The sequence below is a fragment of the Bombina bombina genome, unplaced genomic scaffold (assembly GCF_027579735.1).
Source record: "Bombina bombina isolate aBomBom1 unplaced genomic scaffold, aBomBom1.pri scaffold_738, whole genome shotgun sequence".
Classification (NCBI taxonomy): domain Eukaryota; kingdom Metazoa; phylum Chordata; class Amphibia; order Anura; family Bombinatoridae; genus Bombina; species Bombina bombina.
Window position 1 is genome coordinate 96,649 of NW_026511355.1, and position 24,534 is coordinate 121,182.

A 24,534-nucleotide genomic window follows, 5' to 3' on the forward strand; every position below is an offset into this window, starting at 1 on the left:
AGGAATCTGCTTCCAATTGGAAGCCTTCCTCAAATTGGAATAAATCCAAGCCATTTAGGAAACCAAAGTCAGCCCCTAAATCCGCATGAAGGTGCGGCCCTCATGCCAGCTCAGCTGGTAGGGGGCAGATTAAGGTTTTCTTTCATGTAATTAGCAAGAGTCCATGAGCTAGTGACATATGGGATATACATTCCTACCAGGAGGGGCAAAGTTTCCCAAACCTCAAAATGCCTATAAATACACCCCTCACCACACCCACAAATCAGTTTTACAAACTTTGCCTCCTATGGAGGTGGTGAAGTAAGTTTGTGCTAGATTCTACGTTGATATGCGCTCCGCAGCAGGTTGGAGCCCGGTTTTCCTCTCAGCGTGCAGTGAATGTCAGAGGGATGTGAAGAGAGTATTGCCTATTTGAATTCAATGATCTCCTTCTACGGGGTCTATTTCATAGGTTCTCTGTTATTGGTCGTAGAGATTCATCTCTTACCTCCCTTTTCAGATCGACGATATACTCTTATATATACCATTACCTCTACTGATTCTTGTTTCAGTACTGGTTTGGCTTTCTACTACATGTAGATGAGTGTCCTGGGGTAAGTAAGTCTTATTTTCTGTGACACTCTAAGCTATGGTTGGGCACTTTTATATAAAGTTCTAAATATATGTATTCAAACATTTATTTGCCTTGACTCAGGATGTTCAACGTTCCTTATTTCAGACAGTCAGTTTCATATTTGGGATAATGCATATGAATAAATAATTTTTTTCTTACCTTAAAATTTGACTTTTTTTCCTGTGGGCTGTTAGGCTCGCGGGGGCTGAAAATGCTTAATTTTATTGTGTCATTCTTGGCGCAGACTTTTTTGGCGCAAAAAGTTTTTTCTGTTTCCGGCGTCATACGTGTCGCCGGAAGTTGCGTCATTTTTGACGTTTTTTTTGCGCCAAAAGTGTCGGCGTTCCGGATGTGGCGTCATTTTTGGCGCCAAAAGCATTTAGGCGCCAAATAATGTGGGTGTCTTTTTTGGCGCTAAAAAATATGGGCGTCACTTTTGTCTCCACATTATTTAAGTCTCATTATTTATTGCTTCTGGTTGCTAGAAGCTTGTTCACTGGCATTTTTTCCCATTCCTGAAACTGTCATTTAAGGAATTTGATCAATTTTGCTTTATATGTTGTTTTTTCTATTACATATTGCAAGATGTCCCAGATTGACACTGAGTCAGAAGATACTTCTGGAAAAACGCTGCCTGGTGCTGGATCTACCAAAGTTAAGTGTATCTGTTGTAAACTTGTGGTATCTGTTCCTCCAGCTGTTGTTTGTAATGAATGTCATGACAAACTTGTTAATGCAGATAATATTTCCTTTAGTAATGTTACATTACCTGTTGTGGTTCCATCAACATCTAATACTCAGAGTGTTCCTGTTAACATAAGAGATTTTGTTTCTAAATCTATTAAGAAGGCTATGTCTGTTATTCCCCCTTCTAGTAAACGTAAAAGGTCTTTTAAAACTTCTCATTTTTCAGATGAATTTTTAAATGAACATCATCATTCTGATTCTGATAGTGGTTCCTCTGGTTCAGAGGATTCTGTCTCAGAGGTTGATGCTGATAAATCTTCATATTTATTCAAAATGGAATTTATTTGTTCTTTACTTAAAGAGGTCTTAATTGCATTAGAAATAGAGGATTCTGGTCCTCTTGATACTAAATCTAAACGTTTAAATAAGGTTTTTAAATCTCCTGTAGTTATTCCAGAAGTTTTTCCTGTCCCTGATGCTATTTCTGAAGTAATCTCCAGGGAATGGAATAATTTGGGTAATTCATTTACTCCTTCTAAACGTTTTAAGCAATTATATCCTGTGCCATCTGACAGATTAGAATTTTGGGACAAAATCCCTAAGGTTGATGGGGCTGTCTCTACTCTTGCTAAACGTACTACTATTCCTACGGCAGATAGTACTTCCTTTAAGGATCCTTTAGATAGGAAGATTGAATCCTTTCTAAGAAAAGCTTACTTATGTTCAGGTAATCTTCTTAGACCTGCTATATCTTTAGCGGATGTTGCTGCAGCTTCAACTTTTTGGTTAGAAGCTTTAGCGCAACAAGTAACAGATCATAACTCTCATAGCATTGTTAATCTTCTTCAACATGCTAATAACTTTATTTGTGATGCCATCTTTGATATCATTAGAGTTGATGTCAGGTATATGTCTCTAGCTATTTTAGCTAGAAGAGCTTTATGGCTTAAAACGTGGAATGCTGATATGTCTTCTAAGTCAACTTTGCTTTCCCTTTCTTTCCAGGGTAATAAATTATTTGGTTCTCAGTTGGATTCTATTATCTCAACTGTTACTGGAGGGAAAGGAACTTTTTTACCACAGGATAAAAAATCTAAAGGTAAATTTAGGTCTAATAATCGTTTTCGTTCCTTTCGTCACAATAAGGAACAAAAGCCTGATCCTTCGCCCTCAGGAGCGGTATCAGTTTGGAAACCATCTCCAGTCTGGAATAAGTCCAAGCCTTTTAGAAACCCAAAACCAGCTCCCAAGTCCACATGAAGGTGCGGCCCTCATTCCAGCCCAGCTGGTAGGGGGCAGATTATGATTTTTCAAACAAATTTGGATCAATTCAATTCACAATCTTTGGATTCAAAACATTGTTTCAGAAGGGTACAGAATTGGCTTCAAGATAAGGCCTCCTGCAAAGAGATTTTTTCTTTCCCGTGTCCCAGTAAATCCAGCGAAGGCTCAAGCATTTCTGAAATGTGTTTCAGATCTAGAGTTGGCTGGAGTAATTATGCTAGTTCCAGTTCTGGAACAGGGGCTGGGGTTTTATTCAAATCTCTTCATTGTACCAAAGAAGGAGAATTCCTTCAGACCAGTTCTGGATCTAAAAATATTGAATCGTTATGTAAGGATACCAACATTCAAAATGGTAACTATAAGGACTATTCTGCCTTTTGTTCAGCAAGGGCATTATATGTCCACAATAGATTTACAGGATGCATATCTGCATATTCCGATTCATCCAGATCACTATCAGTTTCTGAGATTCTCTTTCCTAGACAAGCATTACCAGTTTGTGGCTCTGCCGTTTGGCCTAGCAACAGCTCCAAGGATTTTTACAAAGGTTCTCGGTGCCCTTCTCTCTGTAATTAGAGAACAGGGTATTGTGGTATTTCCTTATTTGGACGATATCTTGGTACTTGCTCAGTCTTTTAGCAGAATCTCATACGAATCGACTTGTGTTTTTTCTTCAAGATCATGGTTGGAGGATCAATTTACCGAAAAGTTCATTGATTCCTCAGACAAGGGTAACCTTTTTAGGTTTCCAGATAGATTCAATTAATATCTTTAAAACCGATTGTACGACACTCTCTGACGTGGTGGACAGATCACCATCGTTTAGTTCAGGGGGCTTCTTTTGTTCTTCAGACCTGGACTGTAATTTCAACAGATGCAAGTCTGACAGGTTGGGGAGCTGTTTGGGGGTCTCTGACAGCACAAGGGGTTTGGGAATCTCAGGAGGTGAGATTACCAATCAATATTTTGGAACTCCGTGCAATTTTCAGAGCTCTTCAGTCATGGCCTCTTCTAAAGAGAGAATCGTTCATTTGTTTTCAGACAGACAATGTCACAACTGTGGCATACATCAATCATCAAGGAGGGACTCACAGTCCTCTGGCTATGAAAGAAGTATCTCAAATACTGGTATGGGCGGAATCCAGCTCCTGTCTAGTTTCTGCGGTTCATATCCCAGGTATAGACAATTGGGAAGCGGATTATCTCAGTCGCCAAACGTTGCATCCGGGCGAATGGTCTCTTCACCCAGAGGTATTTCTTCAGATTGTTCAAATGTGGGGACTTCCAGAAATAGATCTGATGGCTTCTCATCTAAACAAGAAACTTCCCAGGTATCTGTCCAGATCCAGGGATCCTCAAGCGGAAGCAGTGGATGCATTGTCACTTCCTTGGAAGTATCATCCTGCCTATATCTTTCCGCCTCTAGTTCTTCTTCCAAGAGTAATCTCCAAGATTCTGAAGGAATGCTCGTTTGTTCTGCTGGTGGCTCCAGCATGGCCTCACAGGTTTTGGTATGCGGATCTTGTCCGGATGGCCTCTTGCCAACCGTGGACTCTTCCGTTAAGACCAGACCTTCTGTCGCAAGGTCCTTTTTTCCATCAGGATCTCAAATCCTTAAATTTAAAGGTATGGAGATTGAACGCTTGATTCTTAGTCAAAGAGGTTTCTCTGACTCTGTGATTAATACTATGTTACAGGCTCGTAAATCTGTATCTAGGGAGATATATTATAGAGTCTGGAAGACTTACATTTCATGGTGTCTTTCTCATCACTTTTCCTGGCATTCTTTTAGAATTCTGAGAATTTTACAGTTTCTTCAGGATGGTTTGGATAAAGGTTTGTCTGCAAGTTCCTTGAAAGGACAAATCTCTGCTCTTTCTGTTCTTTTTCATAGAAAGATTGCTAATCTTCCTGATATTCATTGTTTTGTACAAGCTTTGGTTCGTATAAAACCTGTCATTAAGTCAATTTCTCCTCCTTGGAGTTTGAATTTGGTTCTGGGGGCTCTTCAAGCTCCTCCGTTTGAACCTATGCATTCATTAGACATTAAATTACTTTCTTGGAAAGTTTTGTTTCTTTTGGCCATCTCTTCTGCTAGAAGAGTTTCTGAATTATCTGCTCTTTCTTGTGAGTCTCCTTTTCTGATTTTTCATCAGGATAAGGCAGTGTTGCGAACTTCTTTTCAATTTTTACCTAAGGTTGTGAATTCTAACAACATTAGTAGAGAAATTGTGGTTCCTTCATTATGTCCTAATCCTAAGAATTCTAAGGAGAGATCATTGCATTCTTTGGATGTAGTCAGAGCTTTGAAATATTATGTTGAAGCTACTAAGAATTTCTGAAAGACTTCTAGTCTATTTGTTATCTTTTCCGGTTCTAGGAAAGGTCAGAAGGCCTCTGCCATTTCTTTGGCATCTTGGTTGAAATCTTTAATTCATCATGCTTATGTCGAGTCGGGTAAAACTCCGCCTCAAAGGATTACAGCTCATTCTACTAGGTCAGTTTCTACTTCCTGGGCATTTAGGAATGAAGCTTCGGTTGATCAGATTTGCAAAGCAGCAACTTGGTCTTCTTTGCATACTTTTACTAAATTCTACCATTTTGATGTGTTTTCTTCTTCTGAAGCAGTTTTTGGTAGAAAAGTACTTCAGGCAGCTGTTTCAGTTTGATTCTTCTGCTTATAATTTCAGTTTTTTTCATTATAAGATTTAAACTTTATTTTGGGTGTGGATTTTTTTCAGCGGAATTGGCTGTCTTTATTTTATCCCTCCCTTTCTAGTGACTCTTGCGTGGAAGATCCACATCTTGGGTAGTCATTATCCCATACGTCACTAGCTCATGGACTCTTGCTAATTACATGAAAGAAAACATAATTTATGTAAGAACTTACCTGATAAATTCATTTCTTTCATATTAGCAAGAGTCCATGAGTCCCACCCTTTTTTTGTGGTGGTTTTGATTTTTTTGTATAAAGCACAATTATTCCAATTCCTTATTTTTTATGCTTTCGCACTTTTTTTCTTATCACCCCACTTCTTGGCTATACGTTAAACTGATTTGTGGGTGTGGTGAGGGGTGTATTTATAGGCATTTTGAGGTTTGGGAAACTTTGCCCCTCCTGGTAGGAATGTATATCCCATACGTCACTAGCTCATGGACTCTTGCTAATATGAAAGAAATGAATTTATCAGGTAAGTTCTTACATAAATTATGTTTTTCAAGGATTTTTGGATAAATTCTGTCCAAAATCATTGGATTCAGAGCATTGTCTCTCAAGGGTATCGAATAGGATTCAGAGTAAGACCTCCTGTGAGATGATTTTTTCTCTCACACTTTCCTGTAAATCCAGTAAAAGCTCGGGCTTTTCTGAAGTGTGTTTCAGACCTGGAGTCTTCAGGGGTAATCATGCCGGTTCCTCCTCAGGAACAAGGTTTGGGGTTTTATTCAAACCTATTCATTGTACCAAAGAAAGAAAATTTATTCAGACCAGTTCTGGATCTAAAAATTTTGAATCATTATGTAAGAGTACCAACTTTCAAGATGGTGACTATAAGGACTATTCTGCCTTTTGTTCAGTGAGGACATTATATGTCCACAATAGACTTGCAGGATGCATACCTTCATATTACGATTCATCCAGAACACTTTCAGTTTCTGAGATTCTCTTTTCTAGACAAGCATTACCAATTTGTTGCTCTTCCATTTGGCCTAGCAACAGCTCCAAGAATCTTTTCAAAGGTTCTGGGTGCCCTACTATCTGTAATCAGAGAACAGGGTATTGCGGTGTTTCCTTATTTGGACGATATCTTGATACTAGCTCAGTCTTTACATACTGCAGAATCTCACACCAATCAACTAGTGTTGTTTCTTCGTAAACATGGTTGGAGGATCAATTTACCAAAAAGTTTCTTGATTCCTCAGACAAGGGTCACCTTTTTAAGCTTCCAGATAGATTCAGTGTCCATGACTCTGTCTCTAACAGACAAGAGGCGTTTAAAATTGGTTGCAGCATGCAGGCTCCTTCAGTCTCAGTCATTCCCTTCAGTGGCTATGTGCATGGAAGTTTTAGGTCTCATGACTGCAGCATCGTACGTGATCCCCTTTGCTCTTTTTCACATGAGACCTCTACAGCTTTGTATGCTGAATCAATGGTGCAGGGATTATACAAAGATATCACAATTAATATCCTTGAATCCCAATGTACAACACTCTCTGACATGGTGGATAGATCACCATCGTTTGGTTCAAGGGGCTTCTTTTGTTCGCCCCCAACCTGAACTGTGATCTCAACAGATGCGAGTCTTTCAGGTTGGGGAGCTGTTTGGGGATCTCTGACAGCACAAGGGGTTTGGAAATCTCAAGAGGCGAGATTACCAATAAATATTTTAGAACTCCGTGCAATTTTCAGGGCTCTTCAGTTCTGGCCTCTGCTAAAGAGAGAACCGTTCATTTGTTTTCAGACAGACAATATCACAACTGTGGCTTACGTCAATCATCAGGGTAGGACTCACAGTCCCCAAACTATGAAAGAAGTATCTCGGATACTTGCATGGGCCGAATCCAGCTCCTGTCTAATCTCTGCGGTGCATATCCCAGGTGTAGACAATTGGGAGGCGGATTATCTCAGCCGCCAGACTTTACATCCAGTGGAGTGGTCTCTCGATCCAGATGTGTTTTCTCAGATTGTTCAGATGTGGGGGCTTCCAGAGATAGATCTCATGGCCTCTCATCTAAACAAGAAACTTCCCAGATACCTGTCCAGGTCCAGGGATGTTCAGGCGGAAGCAGTGGATGCACTGACACTTCCTTGATGTTATCATCCTGCTTACATCTTCCCGCCTCTAGTTCTCCTTCCAAGAGTGATCTCCAAAATCATCATGGAACAGTCTTTTGTGTTGATGGTGGCTCCAGCATGGCCACACAGGTTTTGGTATGCAGATCTGGTTCGGATGTCCAGTTGCCCTCCTTGGCCACTTCCGTTACGGCCGGACCTACTATCTCAAGGTCCGTTTTTCCATCAGGATCTCAAATCATTAAATTTGAAGGTATGGAAATTGAACGCTTAGTTCTAAGTCATAGAGGTTTCTCTGACTCAGTGATTAATACTATGTTACAAGCTCGTAAATCTGTCTCTAGAAAGATTTATTATAGAGTTTGGAAGACTTACATTTCATGGTGTTCTTCTCATAAATTCTCCTGGCATTCTTTTAGAATTCCTAGAATTTTACAGTTCCTTCAGGATGGTTTGGATAAGGGTTTGTCTGCAAGTTCCTTGAAAGGACAAATCTCCGCTCTTTCTGTTTTATTTCACAGAAAGATTGCTATACTTCCTGATATTCACTGTTTTGTACAGGCTTTAGTTCGTATTAAACCTGTCATTAAATAAATTTTTCCTCCTTGGAGTCTTAATTTGGTTCTGAAGGCTTTACAGGCTCCTCCATTTGAGCCTATGCATTCTTTGGACATTAAACTACTTTCTTGGAAAGTGTTGTTCCTTTTGGCTATCTCTTCTGCTAGAAGAGTTTCTGAATTATCTGCTCTTTCTTGTGAGTCACCTTTTCTGATTTTTCATCAGGATAAGGCAGTTTTGCGGACTTCTTTTAAATTTTTACCTAAGGTTGTGAATTCTAACAACATTAGTAAAGAAATTGTTGTCCCTTCCTTATGTCCCAATACTAAGAATTCTTTGGAGAGATCCTTACATTCTTTGGATGTGGTAAGAGCTTTAAAATATTATGTGGAAGCTACTAAAGATTTCAGGAAGACTTCCAGTCTATTTGTTTTATTTTCTGGTCCTAGGAAAGGTCAGAAGGCTTCTGCTATTTCCTTGACTTCTTGGTTGAAACTTTTGATTCATCAAGCTTATTTGGAGTCGGGTCAGGCCCCGCCTCAGAGAATTACAGCTCATTCTACTAGATCAGTCTCCACTTCGTGGGATTTTAAGAATGAAGCTTCAGTTGATCAGATTTGCAAAGCGGCAACTTGGTCCTCTTTGTATACATTTACTAAATTCTACCATTTTGATGTATTTGCTTCTTCAGAAGCAGTTTTTGGTAGAATAGTTCTTCAGGCAGCTGTTTCAGTTTGATTCTTCTGCTTTTTGATTTAAGTTTTTTTTCTTTCAAAAATGAAAATAAACTTATTTTTTTGGGTTGTGGATTAATTTTTTTCAGAGAAATATGGCTGTTTTTATATTTATTCCCTCCCTCTCTAGTGACTCTTGCGTGGAGTTCCACATCTTGGGTATTTGCTATCCCATACGTCACTAGCTCATGGATTCTTGCCAATTACATGAAAGAAAACATAATTTATGTAAGAACTTACCTGATAAATTAATTTCTTTCATATTGGCAAGAGTCCATGAGGCCCATCCTTTTTATGGTGGTTATGATTTTTTGTATAAAGCACAATTATTTCCAAATTTCCTTTGTTGATGCTTTCTACTCCTTTCTTTATCACCCCACTGCTTGGCTATTCGTTAAACTGAATTGTGGGTGTGGTGAGGGGTCTATTTATAGGCATTTTGAGTTTTGGGAAACTTTGCCCCTCCTGGTAGGATTGTATATCCCATACGTCACTAGCTCATGGACTCTTGCCAATATGAAAGAAATGAATTTATCAGGTAAGTTCTTACATAAATTATGTTATCTAGCAGCCCGATTACTCCTTAGATAAGGATGCAAATTTTGTATGTGTTTGTTAATGGCTTGCCTTTATATGTATTGCATTTTGTTTTAACAGATGTTGGGTGCTATCAACATTTTTGCTTGTATGGTTTGACCTTTTCAATAAAAAATAATTAAATTAAAGAAGTATGATTCATTTGAGAGAATTACGGCTCATTCAACTGAGGCCTCTTTTAGGAGAAAGGTTCTTCAAGCGGTGGTGCCTTCTGTTTAGGTCCTCCTGCCTTGTTCTCCCTCCCTGTTCATTCCATGTCCTCTAGCTTGGGTATTGGTTCCCACTAGTAATTGGAATGATGTTGTGGACTCTTCATGCCATAGGAAAGAAAACAAAATTTATGCTTCCCTGATAAATTTCTTTCTTTCTGGGCATGGAGAGTCCATAACCCGCCCTCTCTTTTAATTATAATTTGGCAGTTTTTTTAGTAAACCTCAGGCACCTTTTTACCTTTGTGTTTCTTCTTTTTCCATTTTCTTTCGGCTGAATGACTGGGGATTATGGTAAGGGAAGTTACACTTAACAGCTTTGCTGGGGTGCTCTTTGCCTCCTCCTGCTGGCCAGGAGTTAAATATCTCACTAGTAATTGGAATGATGTTGTGGACTCTCCATGCCCGGAAATAAATAAATTTATCAGGTAAGCATAAATTTTGTTTTATGCTTACCTGATAAATTCATTTCTTTCATGGTGATAAGAGTCTACGAGACCCCACCCTGATTCTGGTGATTGTTTTTATGTTATGGCACATCTTTTTCCTGGCTCCTATATTTTTTGTTCTTTATTTCTTTTCCCACCTTTTTTGCCTGCTTATACGTAAGATTGACTACCATAGAGGTGGGAGGGGTTATAAAGAGCTCTTGGGGTTTGGGAATCTTTTCCTCCTCCTAGTGGTAGAGAAGGTAATTCCCAGGAGCAATGGATTTTGGACTCTCACTACTATGAAAGAAATTAATTTATCAGGTGTGACATGAGTCACCATGATCTGGGGGCCTGTTATGGAACACTCTTTGGGCTTGATATTTTAATCTATTTTACCTGTGAATAGACAATTGTTAGAGGTTTGATGTATTGTTCATATGTTTGCTTTACTGTTTAACCAAGTCCCTCTGTAACCTGAAGCTCTGTGACTCTGGAATGCCAGGGTGTATAAATATGTGTGCTGCTTATAAATAAAGTGTTTATTTTGTGTTCAGAAACCTGAGTGTTGCCTCAGTTCTGTCCATCTCCATAACTTTAGACTGTGGTCAAAGGGAGATACCAGGAGCTATTGCTCTCTCCAGCGACTGAAAGGTCTCCAGGGATAAGGGACAGTCTGCACTTCTCCCCAGCTTTGGGTATGTTCTATGAGAGAGGCAGAGGTCAGCCAGGTGAGTGATGCTCTGTTCGGGACAATTTTTTTTGGGTACTGTGTGGATACGGGCATTGGGGGAATGGATCTACGGACTAACTTCAAAGTCAACCCATCTGGGGTCTCCTCCTGTGCTAGTCTCTGTAGCGGGTCTTGGTACCCTAGACTGGGTATACCCGCTAAAGTGAGCTTCCTCCCACCAAACGCTAACTAATGAACCTTCACTGGATACTTGCCGCTATTAGAATAACGACCGCTGCAATTTGTTATAGCTACCCCCAAGAACATTAGCCGAGACCGAATGCTTGAGGGTCAAAATAGGAACTGCTTTATTGCACAGAAAACACAGCTTTTATACATTTCCAACAAAGGGGGGTAGTCACCACATAATCAATAGAAACAAATATTATACAATGGGACAAACATCAGACAATGATTAGTTAAACAAGATTCTAATCACATCCTGACTTACAAAAGGACAATGGATGACACACAATAACAGAAAGACACTTCACACCTAGACTAGATATGCAGACACAACAGCAGAAGGTCTCAGCATTAGAGCAGGAGGTTGTAATCAGCTCAAACATTCTGAGTCTCTGAGTCTAGGGGGGGGGGGGGTTGGAGGAGGCAATGCTGGATTGGGCTGTCACCTTATACTCCAACAAAACACAGTAACCCTAACTCTGTATCAGGGCCCTCCAGTTCTCAGAGTCTCTGGGAATTCAGGGAAACGGGGTAAAACTGAATCCAGGGTAAAAGTACTCAAAATGTACCCTGGGCACCCGTCTCCCAAATCATAGAATCCCCTCAAGTTCCTGGGTCCATAGTCAGTGGGGAGGAGGCTGGCCTGCAGTCCTCTCCAAGTACAAAAGTAACGGAAGCTTCCGTTACAGTCTCCTTTCCGAAGGGGGAGATATGTGACATGAGTCACCATGATCTGGGGGCCTGTTATGGCTGGGGGTACATGGGCTTAAGGATACCTAGAGACTGCATGGAAATGTGGAATTTTATATGCTGGACACCCCATGTACTTTCATTACTCTGTCTTATATCCACATCACCCTGTATCCATAAATACAGGATGGGTACAGGTTGTGAGTGCCCCTTGTGGAAGCAAGTGGGCATAATGGACTTAATATTTAATAAGAGCTGTTTTAATGTTTTCTTACAAGAGGTGTTTACGTTTCAGATCTGATTGTGTCTCAGGAGTCTGTGTGGGTAATCTGATTGTGTCTCAGGAGTCTGTCTGGGTAAACTGATTGTGTTCCTGTGTGATTATGTTAACTAGACTGCCCAACATCAGATTGTCTGAGTAACTTTCTTCCCCAGTTAATTAACTTGATATGTTAATCTGTTTTACCTGTGAATAGACAATTGTTAGAGGTTTGATGCATTGTTCATATGTTTGCTTTACTGTTTAACCAATGCCCTCTGTAACCTGAAACTCTGTGACTCTGGAATGCCAGGGTGTATAAATCTGTGTGCTGCTTTTAATTAAAGTGTTCATTTTGTGTTCAGACCCCTGAGTAGTGTCTCAGTTCTGTTCATCTCCATAACTTTAGACTGCGGTCAAAGGGAGATACCAGGAGCTATTGCTCTGAATAAAGGGATGTCCAGGACAAGGAAAGTGTTCTGACGGAGGTACTCATTCGGGGTTCCAGGTGGTCCGTCACATCAGGTAAGCATAAATTGAGCTTGTGGTGGACCGTTTTACAAAAATGGCTCACATCATTCCCTCAATTGGTCTACCTACAGGCAACACTACAGCTTGCCTCTTGCTGTGAGAGATCTTCAGACTCCATGACTCCCTGACGACACAACATATACGACAGAGGAAACCCAGTTCACCTCCCAATTCTGGGAACACTTTTGTACCAGTCTAAAGATTACACATTCATAATCAGCTGCTTACCATCCCCAAACTAATTAGCAGTCAGAGAGTACCAACCAAGTACTAGAACTGTATCTTAGATGCTATACCTCATATTTACAATATTTACAGAATGACTGGTTGCCACTTCTACCCATGACAGAATTTGCTTATAACCAACCTAGTCACATGACACCATTCTTTGCCTGCTATGGATTCCATCTTGCCACACTCCAAGAGGACACCAATGCCTGACCTAACAGACTGGTTCCATCAATTACAAAGGCAGTTTATTTTACTAAAACACTACAAGTTTCCCAAGACAAATTCAAAGAACAAGCCGACAAAAGAAGAGCTCCTGTACCTCTGTATCAATTTGGCGATAAAGTCTGGTTATCAATCCGTCATTTCTGACTTAATTGTCATTTGAAGAAACTTGGCCCAATATATATTGGTCCTTTTCGTATTACCAAGGTAATTAACCCTGTGGCAGTATGTCTTGCCTTAACTCCCTCATACAAACTCAATCCCACTTTCCATGTGTCATTAATAAAACCTTGGTCTCCACCAGTACTGGCCACCACAGATTTATCTGCACCTCCCCCTATTCTGGTAAATGGCTCTGAAGAATATAAAGGAGAGTACATTATTGACTCCCGTTTCAGATGGGAATGACTGGAGTATCTTGTGTCATGGAAGGGGTTTGGCCCAGAAGAGAGATTATGGAAGCCAGCTGCAAACATATATACCCCAACTCTCATTCAACAATATCAGAGGTCACATCCAAGACCATCCATGTGCACCTGAAGGGTGCCCGTTAGGGGAGGCTATGTCATGGTATAACCCCAATCACTTGCAGAAAGAGAATCATTGTACCTGTTGCAACCTGTGCTGAACAGAGATTGTTTAGGTCTGCTGTGCCCTGTTTGAAATCTGTATCTTGTCCATCTTTGTGCAGTCTGTTCAGTGTGCCAGTATCTCACTCTTTAAGTCCTCTCCTCTCAACCTCTCTGTCATCTGCTGTATCTCTGCCTCTGCTTCCACTAATCCAGTGCCCAGTTTGAGGCCTTAAACACAGCAACATGCTGAAGGAAAAGGTGAAAAGCAGGTACTGCAAGCTAATAAATATACAGGTGCAGTCATTACGAAAGAATCTATACCTTGTATTAAATCTTATCCTACTGAACCCATCCCAAAGGAGTAGTCACTCCCTATAAAATGCTGTAACTTACTTTAATCAGTGCTTGGACATTTCTGCACTTGGTGTTTCCTGGCATTCTGTGTTTGCTGTTATCCCTTGTACCCTATTTGTCTTTGGATCCATGATGGCTTAGCTATCTGTACTGCTTTATTGCCTTTTCCGTACCTGCTGTGTTTGCTGATTGGACTGATTACTGGCACTGAACTCTCAATTGGTTATTTGGACTGCTCTATTGCCTTTCCGTTACCTGCTGTGTTTGCTGATTGGACTGATTACTGGCACTGAACTCTCAATTGGTTATTTGGACTTCTCTATTGCCTTTCCGTTACCTGCTGTGTTTGCTGATTAGACTGAACGCTGGCACCGAACTCTCGATTAGCTATTTGGACTGCTCTATTGCCTCGCCCTTACCTGTTTTGTTGCTTTTGGTTTGATCCTGACCTGCTCTGTCTGGCTACTTGTAAAACCCCTCATCAATACCTCTGCACATTGGGTCTCAGCATAACCAAAACAAGAGGTATGTTTACACTTGATACCATAACATGTGGAGGCACTTTGTAGAAACCTGTTAAAGTTTACAGCTATCTAAGAGGTAGGGTTGTGTGCTCATTGTAGAGGAAAATGAAAGGATGGTCCCAATGGGGTTCATTTGGTTTATAGTGGCAGCTTGGAATATTGAAAAACTGTATAAAGCCTAGGGAGACTGAAAGGTCCTCAGTGGCTTACTGTGTTGGAAGTTTCAAGGATTTCTGGTTGAGGCAGTGAGTGATAGTTATACATGATGGCAGCAGTTACTGCTTAAAAGCCCTCTCCAGATTCATTGGTTCCAATTTGTCAATGCAGCTAATTCATTAAAGAAAGGAGAGACGTAGCTACCTAGAAAACCGCAGGGACTAGTAATGCCGGGAAATAAGAGTTTTCAGTGTTTTTTTTCATTGTCTCATATTTGTTCACAGCTGGTCTGTAATCTAACAGGTCTATCCTACAACTCACCTACAAGTATCACAGAATGCTCTTCATCTCCGTATAGGTCTACCTCTCCTAAGGCAGTTAGGTGTTCGTCCCTCCAGCAGACTGTATCATCATGTTGTGTACTTGGCACCTGGTGATTACCATCGATTCCACTCCCCAACTGATTGGAGTATCCAGCACCGGAGACATTTTCCAGGTACCATATACTGCTAGACACCTACATAAGAGTGCATTTGTCTACCAGTGATTTATGGTCACTCAGTGGGGCCTAGTTATCAAGCCGTCAACCTCAAATACGCTGGAATTCCGCAGCGTATTTGTGGCGAGGCTGATTCGCCTTAGTTATCAAAGGCTCGAGACCGGCAAAAGTAGAATTTTGTGACGTAAACTTCGATCCACCGGACTCAGTCCGACACAGATCGATTCTTACGTCACTCCAGATGTTCCGCACACAAGTGCGGCACAATCTCACTACTTTTGCTAGTTATCAAAAAACTAGCAGGTACGCTCGGCACTTTTACGGCCCAGCGTACCTGGTTTTCAAACCGCCACCCCTGGAGGTGGCGGATCCCATAGGAATCAATGGGAGTCTGACCATAGCGAAAGTACAAGTTCGCTGCTGACAGACATCCCATTGATTCCTATGGGAGCTGTCTACACCTAACACCCTAACATGTACCCCGAGTCTAAACACCGCTAATCTGACCCCCCCTACACCGCCGCAACTAAATAAAGTTATTACCCCCTAAACCGCCACTCCCGGAGCCCACCGCAAGCTACTCTATACATATTAACCCCTAAACCGCCGCTCCCGGAGCCCACCGCAACTATAATAAATGTATTAACCCCTAAACCGCCGCCCCTGAACCCGCCGCAACCTATATTAAATGTATTAACCCCTATCCTGCCCCCCCTACACCGTCGCCACCTATAATAAATTTATTAACCCCTAATCTGCCCCCCCTACACCGTCGCCACCTATAATAAATTTATTAACCCCTATCCTGCCCCCCACTACGCCGCCGCCACTGTAATAAAATTATTAACCCCTAAACCTAAGTCTAACCCTAACTCCCCCCTAACTTAAATATTAATTAAATAAATCTAAATAAATTAACTCTTATTAACTAAATGAATCCTATTTAAAACTAAATACTTACCTTTAAAATAAACCCTAATATAGCTACAATATAAATAATAATTATATTCTAGCTATCTTAGGATTTATATTTATTTTACAGGTAACTTTCAATTTATTTTAACCATGTACAATAACTATTAAATAGTTATTAACTATTTAATAGCTTACCTAGCTAAAATAAAGAGAAATGTACCTGTGAAATAAATCCTAACCTAAGTTACAATTACACCTAACACTACACTATACTTTAATAAATTATTCCTATTTAAAAATAAATACTTACCTGTAAAATAAACCCTAAGATAGCTACAATATAATTAATAATTATATTATAGCTATCTTAGGATTTATATTTATTTAACAGGTAACTTTGTATTTATTTTAGCTAGTTAGAATAGTTATTAAATAGTTATTAACTATTTAATAACTACCTAGCTAAAAGAAATACAAAATTACCTGTAAAATAAATCCTAACCTAAGTTACAATTAAACCTAATACTACACTATCATTAAATTAACTAAATAAACTACCTACAAATAACTACAATTAAATACAATTACATAAACTAACTAAAGTACAAAAAATAAAAAAAGCTAAGTTACAAAAAATAAAAAATTAAGTTACAAACATGTTAAAAATATTACAACAATTTTAAGCTACTTACACCTAATCTAAGCCCCCTAATAAAATAACAAACCCCCCCAAAATAAAAAAAATCCCTACCCTATTCTAAATTAAATAAATTTCAAAGCTCTTTTACCTTACCAGCCCTTAAAAGGGCCATTTGTGGGGGCATGTCCCAAAAAGTTCAGCTCTTTTGCCTGTAAAAGAAAAATACAACCCCCCCCAACATTAAAACCCACCACCCACATACCCCTAATCTAACCCAAACCCCCCTTACAAAAACCTAACACTAATCCCCTGAAGATCATCCTACCTTGAGTCGTCTTCACTCAGCCGAGCCACCGATGGAACTGAAGAGGACATCCGGAGCGGAAGAAGTTAATCCTCCAAGCGGCGCTGAAGAAATCTTCCATCCGATGAAGTCATCATCCAGGCGGCGCTGAAGAAGTCTTCGATCCGGCCAATGTCATCTTCAAAGAGGCGCTGAAGAGGTCTTCTATCCGGGCGAAGTCATCTTCCAAGCCGGGTCTTGAATCTTCCTTCTGCCGACGCGGAACCACCTTCTTCACCGACGAACTACGACGAATGACGGCTCCTTTAAGGGACGTCATCCAAGATGGCGTCCCCTCAATTCCGATTGGCTGATAGGATTCTATCAGCCAATCGGAATTAAGGTAGGAAAAATCTGATTGGCTGATGGAATCAGCCAATCAGATTGAGCTCGCATTCTATTGGCTGTTCCGATCAGCCAATAGAATGCGAGCTCAATCTGATTGGCTGATTGGATCAGCCAATCGGATTGAACTTGAATCTGATTGGCTGATTCCATCAGCCAATCAGATTTTCCTACCTTAATTCCGATTGGCTGATAGAATCCTATCAGCCAATCGGAATTGAGGGGACGCCATCTTGGATGACGTCCCTTAAAGGAGCCGTCATTCGTCGTAGTCCGTCGGTGAAGAAGGTGGTTCCGCGTCGGCGGAAGGAAGATTCAAGACCCGGCTTGGAAGATGACTTCGCCCGGATAGAAGACCTCTTCAGCGCCTCTTTGAAGATGACATCGGCCGGATCGAAGACTTCTTCAGCGCCGCCTGGATGATGACTTCATCGGATGGAAGATTTCTTCAGCGCCGCTTGGAGGATTAACTTCTTCCGCTCCGGATGTCCTCTTCAGTTCCATCGGTGGCTCGGCTGAGTGAAGACGACTCAAGGTAGGATGATCTTCAGGGGATTAGTGTTAGGTTTTTGTAAGGGGGGTTTGGGTTAGATTAGGGGTATGTGGGTGGTGGGTTTTAATGTTGGGGGGGGGGGTTGTATTTTTCTTTTACAGGCAAAAGAGCTGAACTTTTTGGGGCATGCCCCCACAAATGGCCCTTTTAAGGGCTGGTAAGGTAAAAGAGCTTTGAAATTTATTTAATTTAGAATAGGGTAGGGATTTTTTTTATTTTGGGGGGTTTGTTATTTTATTAGGGGGCTTAGTTTAGGTGTAAGTATCTTAAAATTGTTGTAATATTTTTAACATGTTTGTAACTTAATTTTTTATTTTTTGTAACTTAGCTTTTTTTATTTTTTGTATTTTATTTAGTTTATGTAATTGTATTTAATTGTAGTTATTTGTAGGTAGTTTATTTAGTTAATTTAATGATAGTGTAGTATTAGGTTTAATTGTAACTTAAGTTAGGATTTATTTTACAGGTAATTTTGTATTTCTTTTAGCTAGGTAGTTATTAAATAGTTAATAACTATTTAATAACTATTCTAACTAGCTAAAATAAATACAAAGTTACCTGTAAATTAAATATAAATCCTAAGATAGCTACAATATAATTATTAATTATATTGTAGCTATATTAGGGTTTATTTTACAGGTAAGTATTTAGTTTTAAATAGGAATAATTTATTAAAGTATAGTGTAGTGTTAGGTGTAATTGTAACTTAGGTTAGGATTTATTTCACAGGTACATTTCTCTTTATTTTAGCTAGGTAAGCTATTAAATAGTTAATAACTATTTAATAGTTATTGTACATGGTTAAAATAAATTGAAAGTTACCTGTAAAATAAAAATAAATCCTAAGATAGCTAGAATATAATTATTATTTATATTGTAGCTATATTAGTGTTTATTTTAAAGGTAAGTATTTAGTTTTAAATAGGATTCATTTAGTTAATAAGAGTTAATTTATTTAGATTTATTTAATTAATATTTAAGTTAGGGGGGCGTTAGGGTTAGGGTTAGACTTAGGTTTAGGGGTTAATCATTTTATTACAGTGGCGGCGGCGTAGTGGGGGGCAGGATAGGGGTTAATACATTTATTATAGGTGGCGACGGTGTAGGGGGGGCAGATTAGGGGTTAATAAATTTATTATAGGTGGCGACGGTGTAGGGGGGGGCAGGATAGGGGTTAATAGGTTTAATATAGGTGGCGACGGTGTAGGGGGGGCAGGATAGGGGTTAATAGGTTTAATATAGGTTGCGGCGGGTTCATGGAGCGGCGGTTTAGGGGTTAAACTATTTAGTTGCGGAGAGGTGCGGGATCAGCAGGATAGGGGTTAATAATTCTATAATAGAGGGCAACGGTATAGGGGGGGCAGGATAGGGGTTACTAGGTATAATGTAGGTGGCAGCGGTGTCCGGGAGCGGCGGTTTAGGGGTTAATACATTTATAAGACTTGCGGCAGGGTCTAGGAGCGGCGGTTTAGGGGTTAATACATTTATAAGAGTTGCGGCAGGGTCTAGGAGCGGCGGTTTAGGGGTTATTAACTTTATTTAGTTGCGGGGGGCTCCGGGGGCGCCGGTATAGGGGGTAGAACAGTGCAGTTTAGTGTGAGTGCTTAGTGACAGGCTAGCAATAAAGCTGGGAAAAAGCCGAAGGGCAGCGAGATCAGATGAGTGATAACTCTCACAGTCCGCTGCTCATCGCCCCGCGGCTTTTTGACAGCTTTATTTGATAACTTAGGCGTATTTTTTCAGGTCCGCGGCGGCGAAGGTAGGCGAGCTTAGGCGGACGTATTGGGCCGGCGAAGCCAGAAAAGTAGACGGCTTGATAACTACCCCCCAGTAAGTCAAGTGAGTGCATAATCAGAAACACTACACAATGTAATACACAAGTAAAGAATACCTGCACCTGGCACACTGTATGCAACTGTAAAGGTGCAATACTGCACATGTATGTGACTTACTTCTACTCACTCCCCAGGAACTTTGCTCTCAGTGAGTCCTCATGTTGCTAGCTGGATGCCAAGTCTGTTCTGTCAGAATGAACGTGTTGTGCTCAGTGGTCAATGGCAGTTTGGGTTTTTCTCTCTTACGGCAGTGGGAGCCACGAATGTGGGATCTATACACATATACGGTGATCAGGTGAGAAAACGGTGACAATAATCTCGTTGAGAGAGTGTGTATGACATTACCATATCTGTGCAACAACTTAAAGACAAACCCCATAAACTGACAGAATGTTGACCTTGCCCCATCTTGTTCCTAAGTACTTCTTCCTAGCCCTGATTGTGGCTTCCAATGGTCTCCCCCACCATGCATAAGACTGTCCTGCACAATTTCACTTCTTAGGTTTCTACCTTATGAGGTTCCATGTAGTACACTGAAAATAATTTTCTCACATTGGCCTACAAGTCTCTCTATGTGGCCAGGTCTTAGCTGCATGGCACCTGTAGCTGCTTCACCTGACTTCTAGCCTCCCCATGACCTAGCTAGGTGAGCTAGTAATTATTGGAAAGCTGCTGCTAAAATTTATTCTCAAACAATTAAAATCTTGGTACTAAAATGTAATCAATGTATCATAAGGATATTGCATGGCAGCTACTTGTCCAGATCCAGCCAAAAAACAAACAAAAAAAGTTATTGTATATGACAAAAACTTACCTGAATATACGAAAAATAGTCCCTTTTACCGCTGATTCCAAATGTCCTTGATCCCTGCCCAATCAGCATATACTTACTGATTACTACTACTGTTTGCAACTTTTCACAGTACACATAAATAAATCAGAACATCAAGACACATAGAAACAACAGCACAAGATAAGTGAACAAAAAAAAGGCACTGAAAGTTGTTACTGAGGAAATTAACCAAAGAGAGCATCCATAGTGGCTATAAACTGACCAAACAACTCCTACCACACCTCTTTTTACAAAGATTAATGAAATGGAGAATGTTTGGAAATAAAAAAAACATTACAACAAGTCGAAAAAGTCCTGAAGAGTATTTCCAAAACAGGTCCAAAACCATTGATGAAACGATCCAGAAAATAGAACCAAGATGAAGTTGAGGACAAATTCCATTCAGCCTTTCGAAGAAGGTCAAATCTTGGAGTGGCGAACATAGGATGTTGGAGTAAGATGCATCTGTAGAACATCTATTGGTTGGAAGCTGAAACATAAAAAAATGATAAGTAACAATACAATAAAGGGAGGGACGAGGAGGGAAAATATGATAATCCGAATTTTATTACAGGAACAGAGACTCATATTTTGCAAGTTTAAAGGAAAATGTATCACAACAACAAAAAAGAGACTGATTGGGAAATTTGTTTGAAATAAAAGGAGCATAAGGTATAATCATTAGACCAATCCACAGCTAATACAAAAGGGAATGAAGGGAACCAAATTTAATAAATTCTTTGGAAGCAGAAGCTCCTCAAACTAAGTGAGCCAAAAAAATACCAGGAATGCCAGCCTCCAGCATGCTCCATTTTGCCCTTATAGCTATAGTTGTGGAAGAGACAGGTTTATGCGGAAGTACATAAGAGATAAGGAGATGTTTAGAAGGAGAGGAAGGAAGAGCATTTCAGAGAAGATGAGTTTGAGACTCCTATTCTTTGAGGCATGAAACAACATATAAGTTAGGTTGAAGGGGAAAATAAGGGTAGAAAGGGAAGAGTAGTTTTGGTTCTGCAAGACAAGGAGAAGATGAAACCAAAGGGACAGAACATTTCGGAATCTAAATCTATAGCCTTGAAATTAGAGACTCTACGAAAGGAAAGGAGGCAGAGATGAATAGCAAGTTTACAAGACAATCGTTTGACAGAGAGAAGAGTTATGAATTTTTTTAGAAAGTTAAGAATAATATCACCATCCTAAAAGGAAGAGTATTTGGGTTTTGGAGATTGCTTAAAGTAATCTACAAACACGGGGGTGGCCTCCTCCAGGAGAATTATTCAGCAATACGTGACCAGCCAAAATGGAGCCCAAGCTTCTTTGATAAGGGAAGAAGCTCATCTCGAAAGACCAGATCACAAATAATATCCCTTGAAATTGACCATGCTGCGAGAAAGAGTTTTGTTCTAATAGAGGATGGAAGGGGTATGTCAGAATGTCTACAGAGGGAGAAAGAAGTATTGGAGGAATAAATTACATCGCTAGTAGGTAAGGGTACCAAGACTGGGTTGGCCAAACTGGGGTTATGAGAAGGAGAGAGATCTGATTCCTGTGAACTTAAGAATTAATTTAAAGATTCATCAAAAAGGGTGGCAAAGCATAAGCTCCCTAAGTTGACCACTTCTGAAAAAAAGGCATCTGTTGCTAAGGCCTCCAAATCCAGATGCCAAGTAAAGGACTTAATCTGATGGTTGAGTCTGGATGCAAAAATGAACCAAATAAAAAGGACCTGTAAAAAAGGATATTTGGAAATTAAAAATATACTTTTTTCCACAATCGCTAGAGTCTGAAAGGAAACAAGATTCCTAATCTGCCAGAGTGTTGGAAATACCAGGAAAACACTTTGCAGAGATTGAAATGTTGTTGTCCAGAAAGTGATGAATTAAATCCTTTGTGATGTTGTATAACAATTTTGATTTGTGCCTCCTAGATAGTTCTTACTGCGGAGACATTGTCCATTCACAGAAGAATAGATATAGAAGAATTGGGTTTTGTTAAACTTTTGACTGTGAGAGAACCGGCCAAAAGTTAATTGCAATTTATGTAAATAGGAAGTTTTAAGGGCGAACATTTCCCTCTGGTGACTATGGAACCACAATGAGCTCCCCTACCGAGGTTGCTGGCATCTGATTCTATGACCAGATCAGGAGAAGACCCCAAAATGTCTCTCCCATTCCAGGCCTCTATATGAGAGAGCCACCAAGAGAGTTCCAATCGGGCTTCTGAGGACAGAGTAATAGGGTGGGAATAGGAACAACCTTTTAGAAGATGAGACATCTTTAGTCTTTCAAGGGCTCTGTAATGTAAAGGGGCTGGAAAAATAGCTTGGAGAGAGGATGCAAATATGAGATCACCTGCATTAGTGAAGACTATAAAAACTCCCTCTATCGCTAGAGGAAATCTGAACTCCTTTGTGGCTAAGAAAAACTATATATGAAATAAATATTGTGAAGGAAGCAATCAATGAATTTATTACATAATGTAAAGAATAAAATATGACTCTAATCTAAATAAATCTCCATATACCACAAATGGGATGGTTTGACGTTAGATGAATCAAACACACCTTTTAAGTGTTGTGCCTATAGTGTAACCTGCTCCTTAATGTTATGCAGTATCCTGGCAGTACCAGAATACAGGGCGCCTTATTCTCCTCTGGTAATGGAATCATCGCTGTGGGACGCCCCAGCTCTCCCCTTCTTTTCCTGAAGTTGTGGATTTAAATATAGGGACATAAATGTATTGAGATGTAGAGTTCCCTTAAAAGAAGGCCGTTTACATCCGTTCCCAATTCACTGGTAGCTTTGGGATCAAGACTCCTTAATATTTAACAAGCAGAGGATGCTGCTTCCGACCCACATCATTTCTGGCTCTCCAGAAACCTAAGTTAAGAAGCAGAGGTCATAGGTGGCGGACTGAAATCATCCCAATCCGATCGGGATGATTGACACCCCCTGCTAGCGACTGGCTTTGCACAAGCATTTCACTGGAAATGATTGTGCAATGTTAAATGGTGACAGTGTATGCTACAGCGAATCATGTCTGCTCGCCTCTTGTTAAATTAACCCCCATGTCTCCTTTCCGTATCTATGGCCGTGTTAGCGTTGCCAAGGAAGCAAATGGAACGCTGAGCCCATTCTCTAGTAACGTGGGGCTTGTTATCAATGGTCTCTTCAGCAAGTTTGACATTTTTTGTTATAGGGCCTGAGGTAACTAATAATTTATCTTGATGCCCTTTCTAATTGCTGCCAGGGGAAATTACAAATGTTATATTTGGGTCTTTTTCGTGGGTTACAGTGTTATTAGGGAGAGAAGATCAGAGACATTAAGCTCATAAATTGGCTCAGACTTCTTGGGGAAAATGTTTCTGATATAAAAATCAACGTACTCTGCTAGGTCCTGTGAAGGATACCAAATAGAAAATCTAGGGTTTGTTATGTCATCAGGGTAAAATCTAGTGTTTATTATGTCATCAGGGCAAAATCTAGTGTTTATTATGTCATCAGGGCAAAATCTAGTGTTTATTATGTCATCAGGGCAAAATCTAGTGTTATGTTATCATGGTAAAACCTAGCGTTTATTATGTCATCAGGGCAAAATCTAGTGTCTATTATGTCATCAGGGCAAAATCTAGTGTTTATTATGTCATCAGGGCAAAATCTAGTGTTATGTCATCAGGGCAAAATCTAGTGTTTATTATGTCATCAGGGCAAAATCTAGTTTTATGTCATCAGGGCAAAATCTAGTGTTTATTGTGTCATCAGGGCAAAATCTAGTGTTTATTGTGTCATCAGGGCAAAATCTAGTGTTTATTATGTAATTAGGGCAAAATATAGTGTTTATTATGTCATCAGGGCAAAATCTAGTGTTTATTATGTCATCAGGGCAAAGTCTAGTGTTTATTATGTCATCAGGGCAAAATCTATGGTTTATTATGTCATCAGGGCAAAATCTAGTGTTTATTATGTCATCAGGGTAAAATCTATGGTTTATTATGTCATCAGGGCAAAATCTAGTGTTTATTATGTCATCAGGGCAAAATCTAGTGTTTATTATGTCATCAGGGTAAAATCTAGTGTTTATTATGTCATCAGGGTAACATCTAGTGTTTATTATGTCATCAGGGCAAAATCTATTGTTTATTATGTCATCAGGGTAGCATCTAGTGTTTATTATGTCATCAGGGCAAAATCTAGTGTTTATTATGTCATCAGT

At 39.9% G+C, this 24,534-nt stretch overlaps 1 protein-coding gene across 1 annotated transcript in view; it reads left to right on the forward strand.

The window, feature by feature from the left end:
• Positions 1-24,534, forward strand: part of LOC128643708 (phosphatidylserine decarboxylase proenzyme, mitochondrial) — a 139,173-nt gene that overhangs the window by 86,994 nt on the left and 27,645 nt on the right. The window contains exons 5-6 of the mRNA XM_053696539.1: positions 14,719-14,856; positions 19,625-19,785. Coding sequence (XP_053552514.1) covers positions 14,719-14,856; positions 19,625-19,785 — 299 coding nt within the window. The remainder of the gene's footprint in view (positions 1-14,718; positions 14,857-19,624; positions 19,786-24,534) is intronic.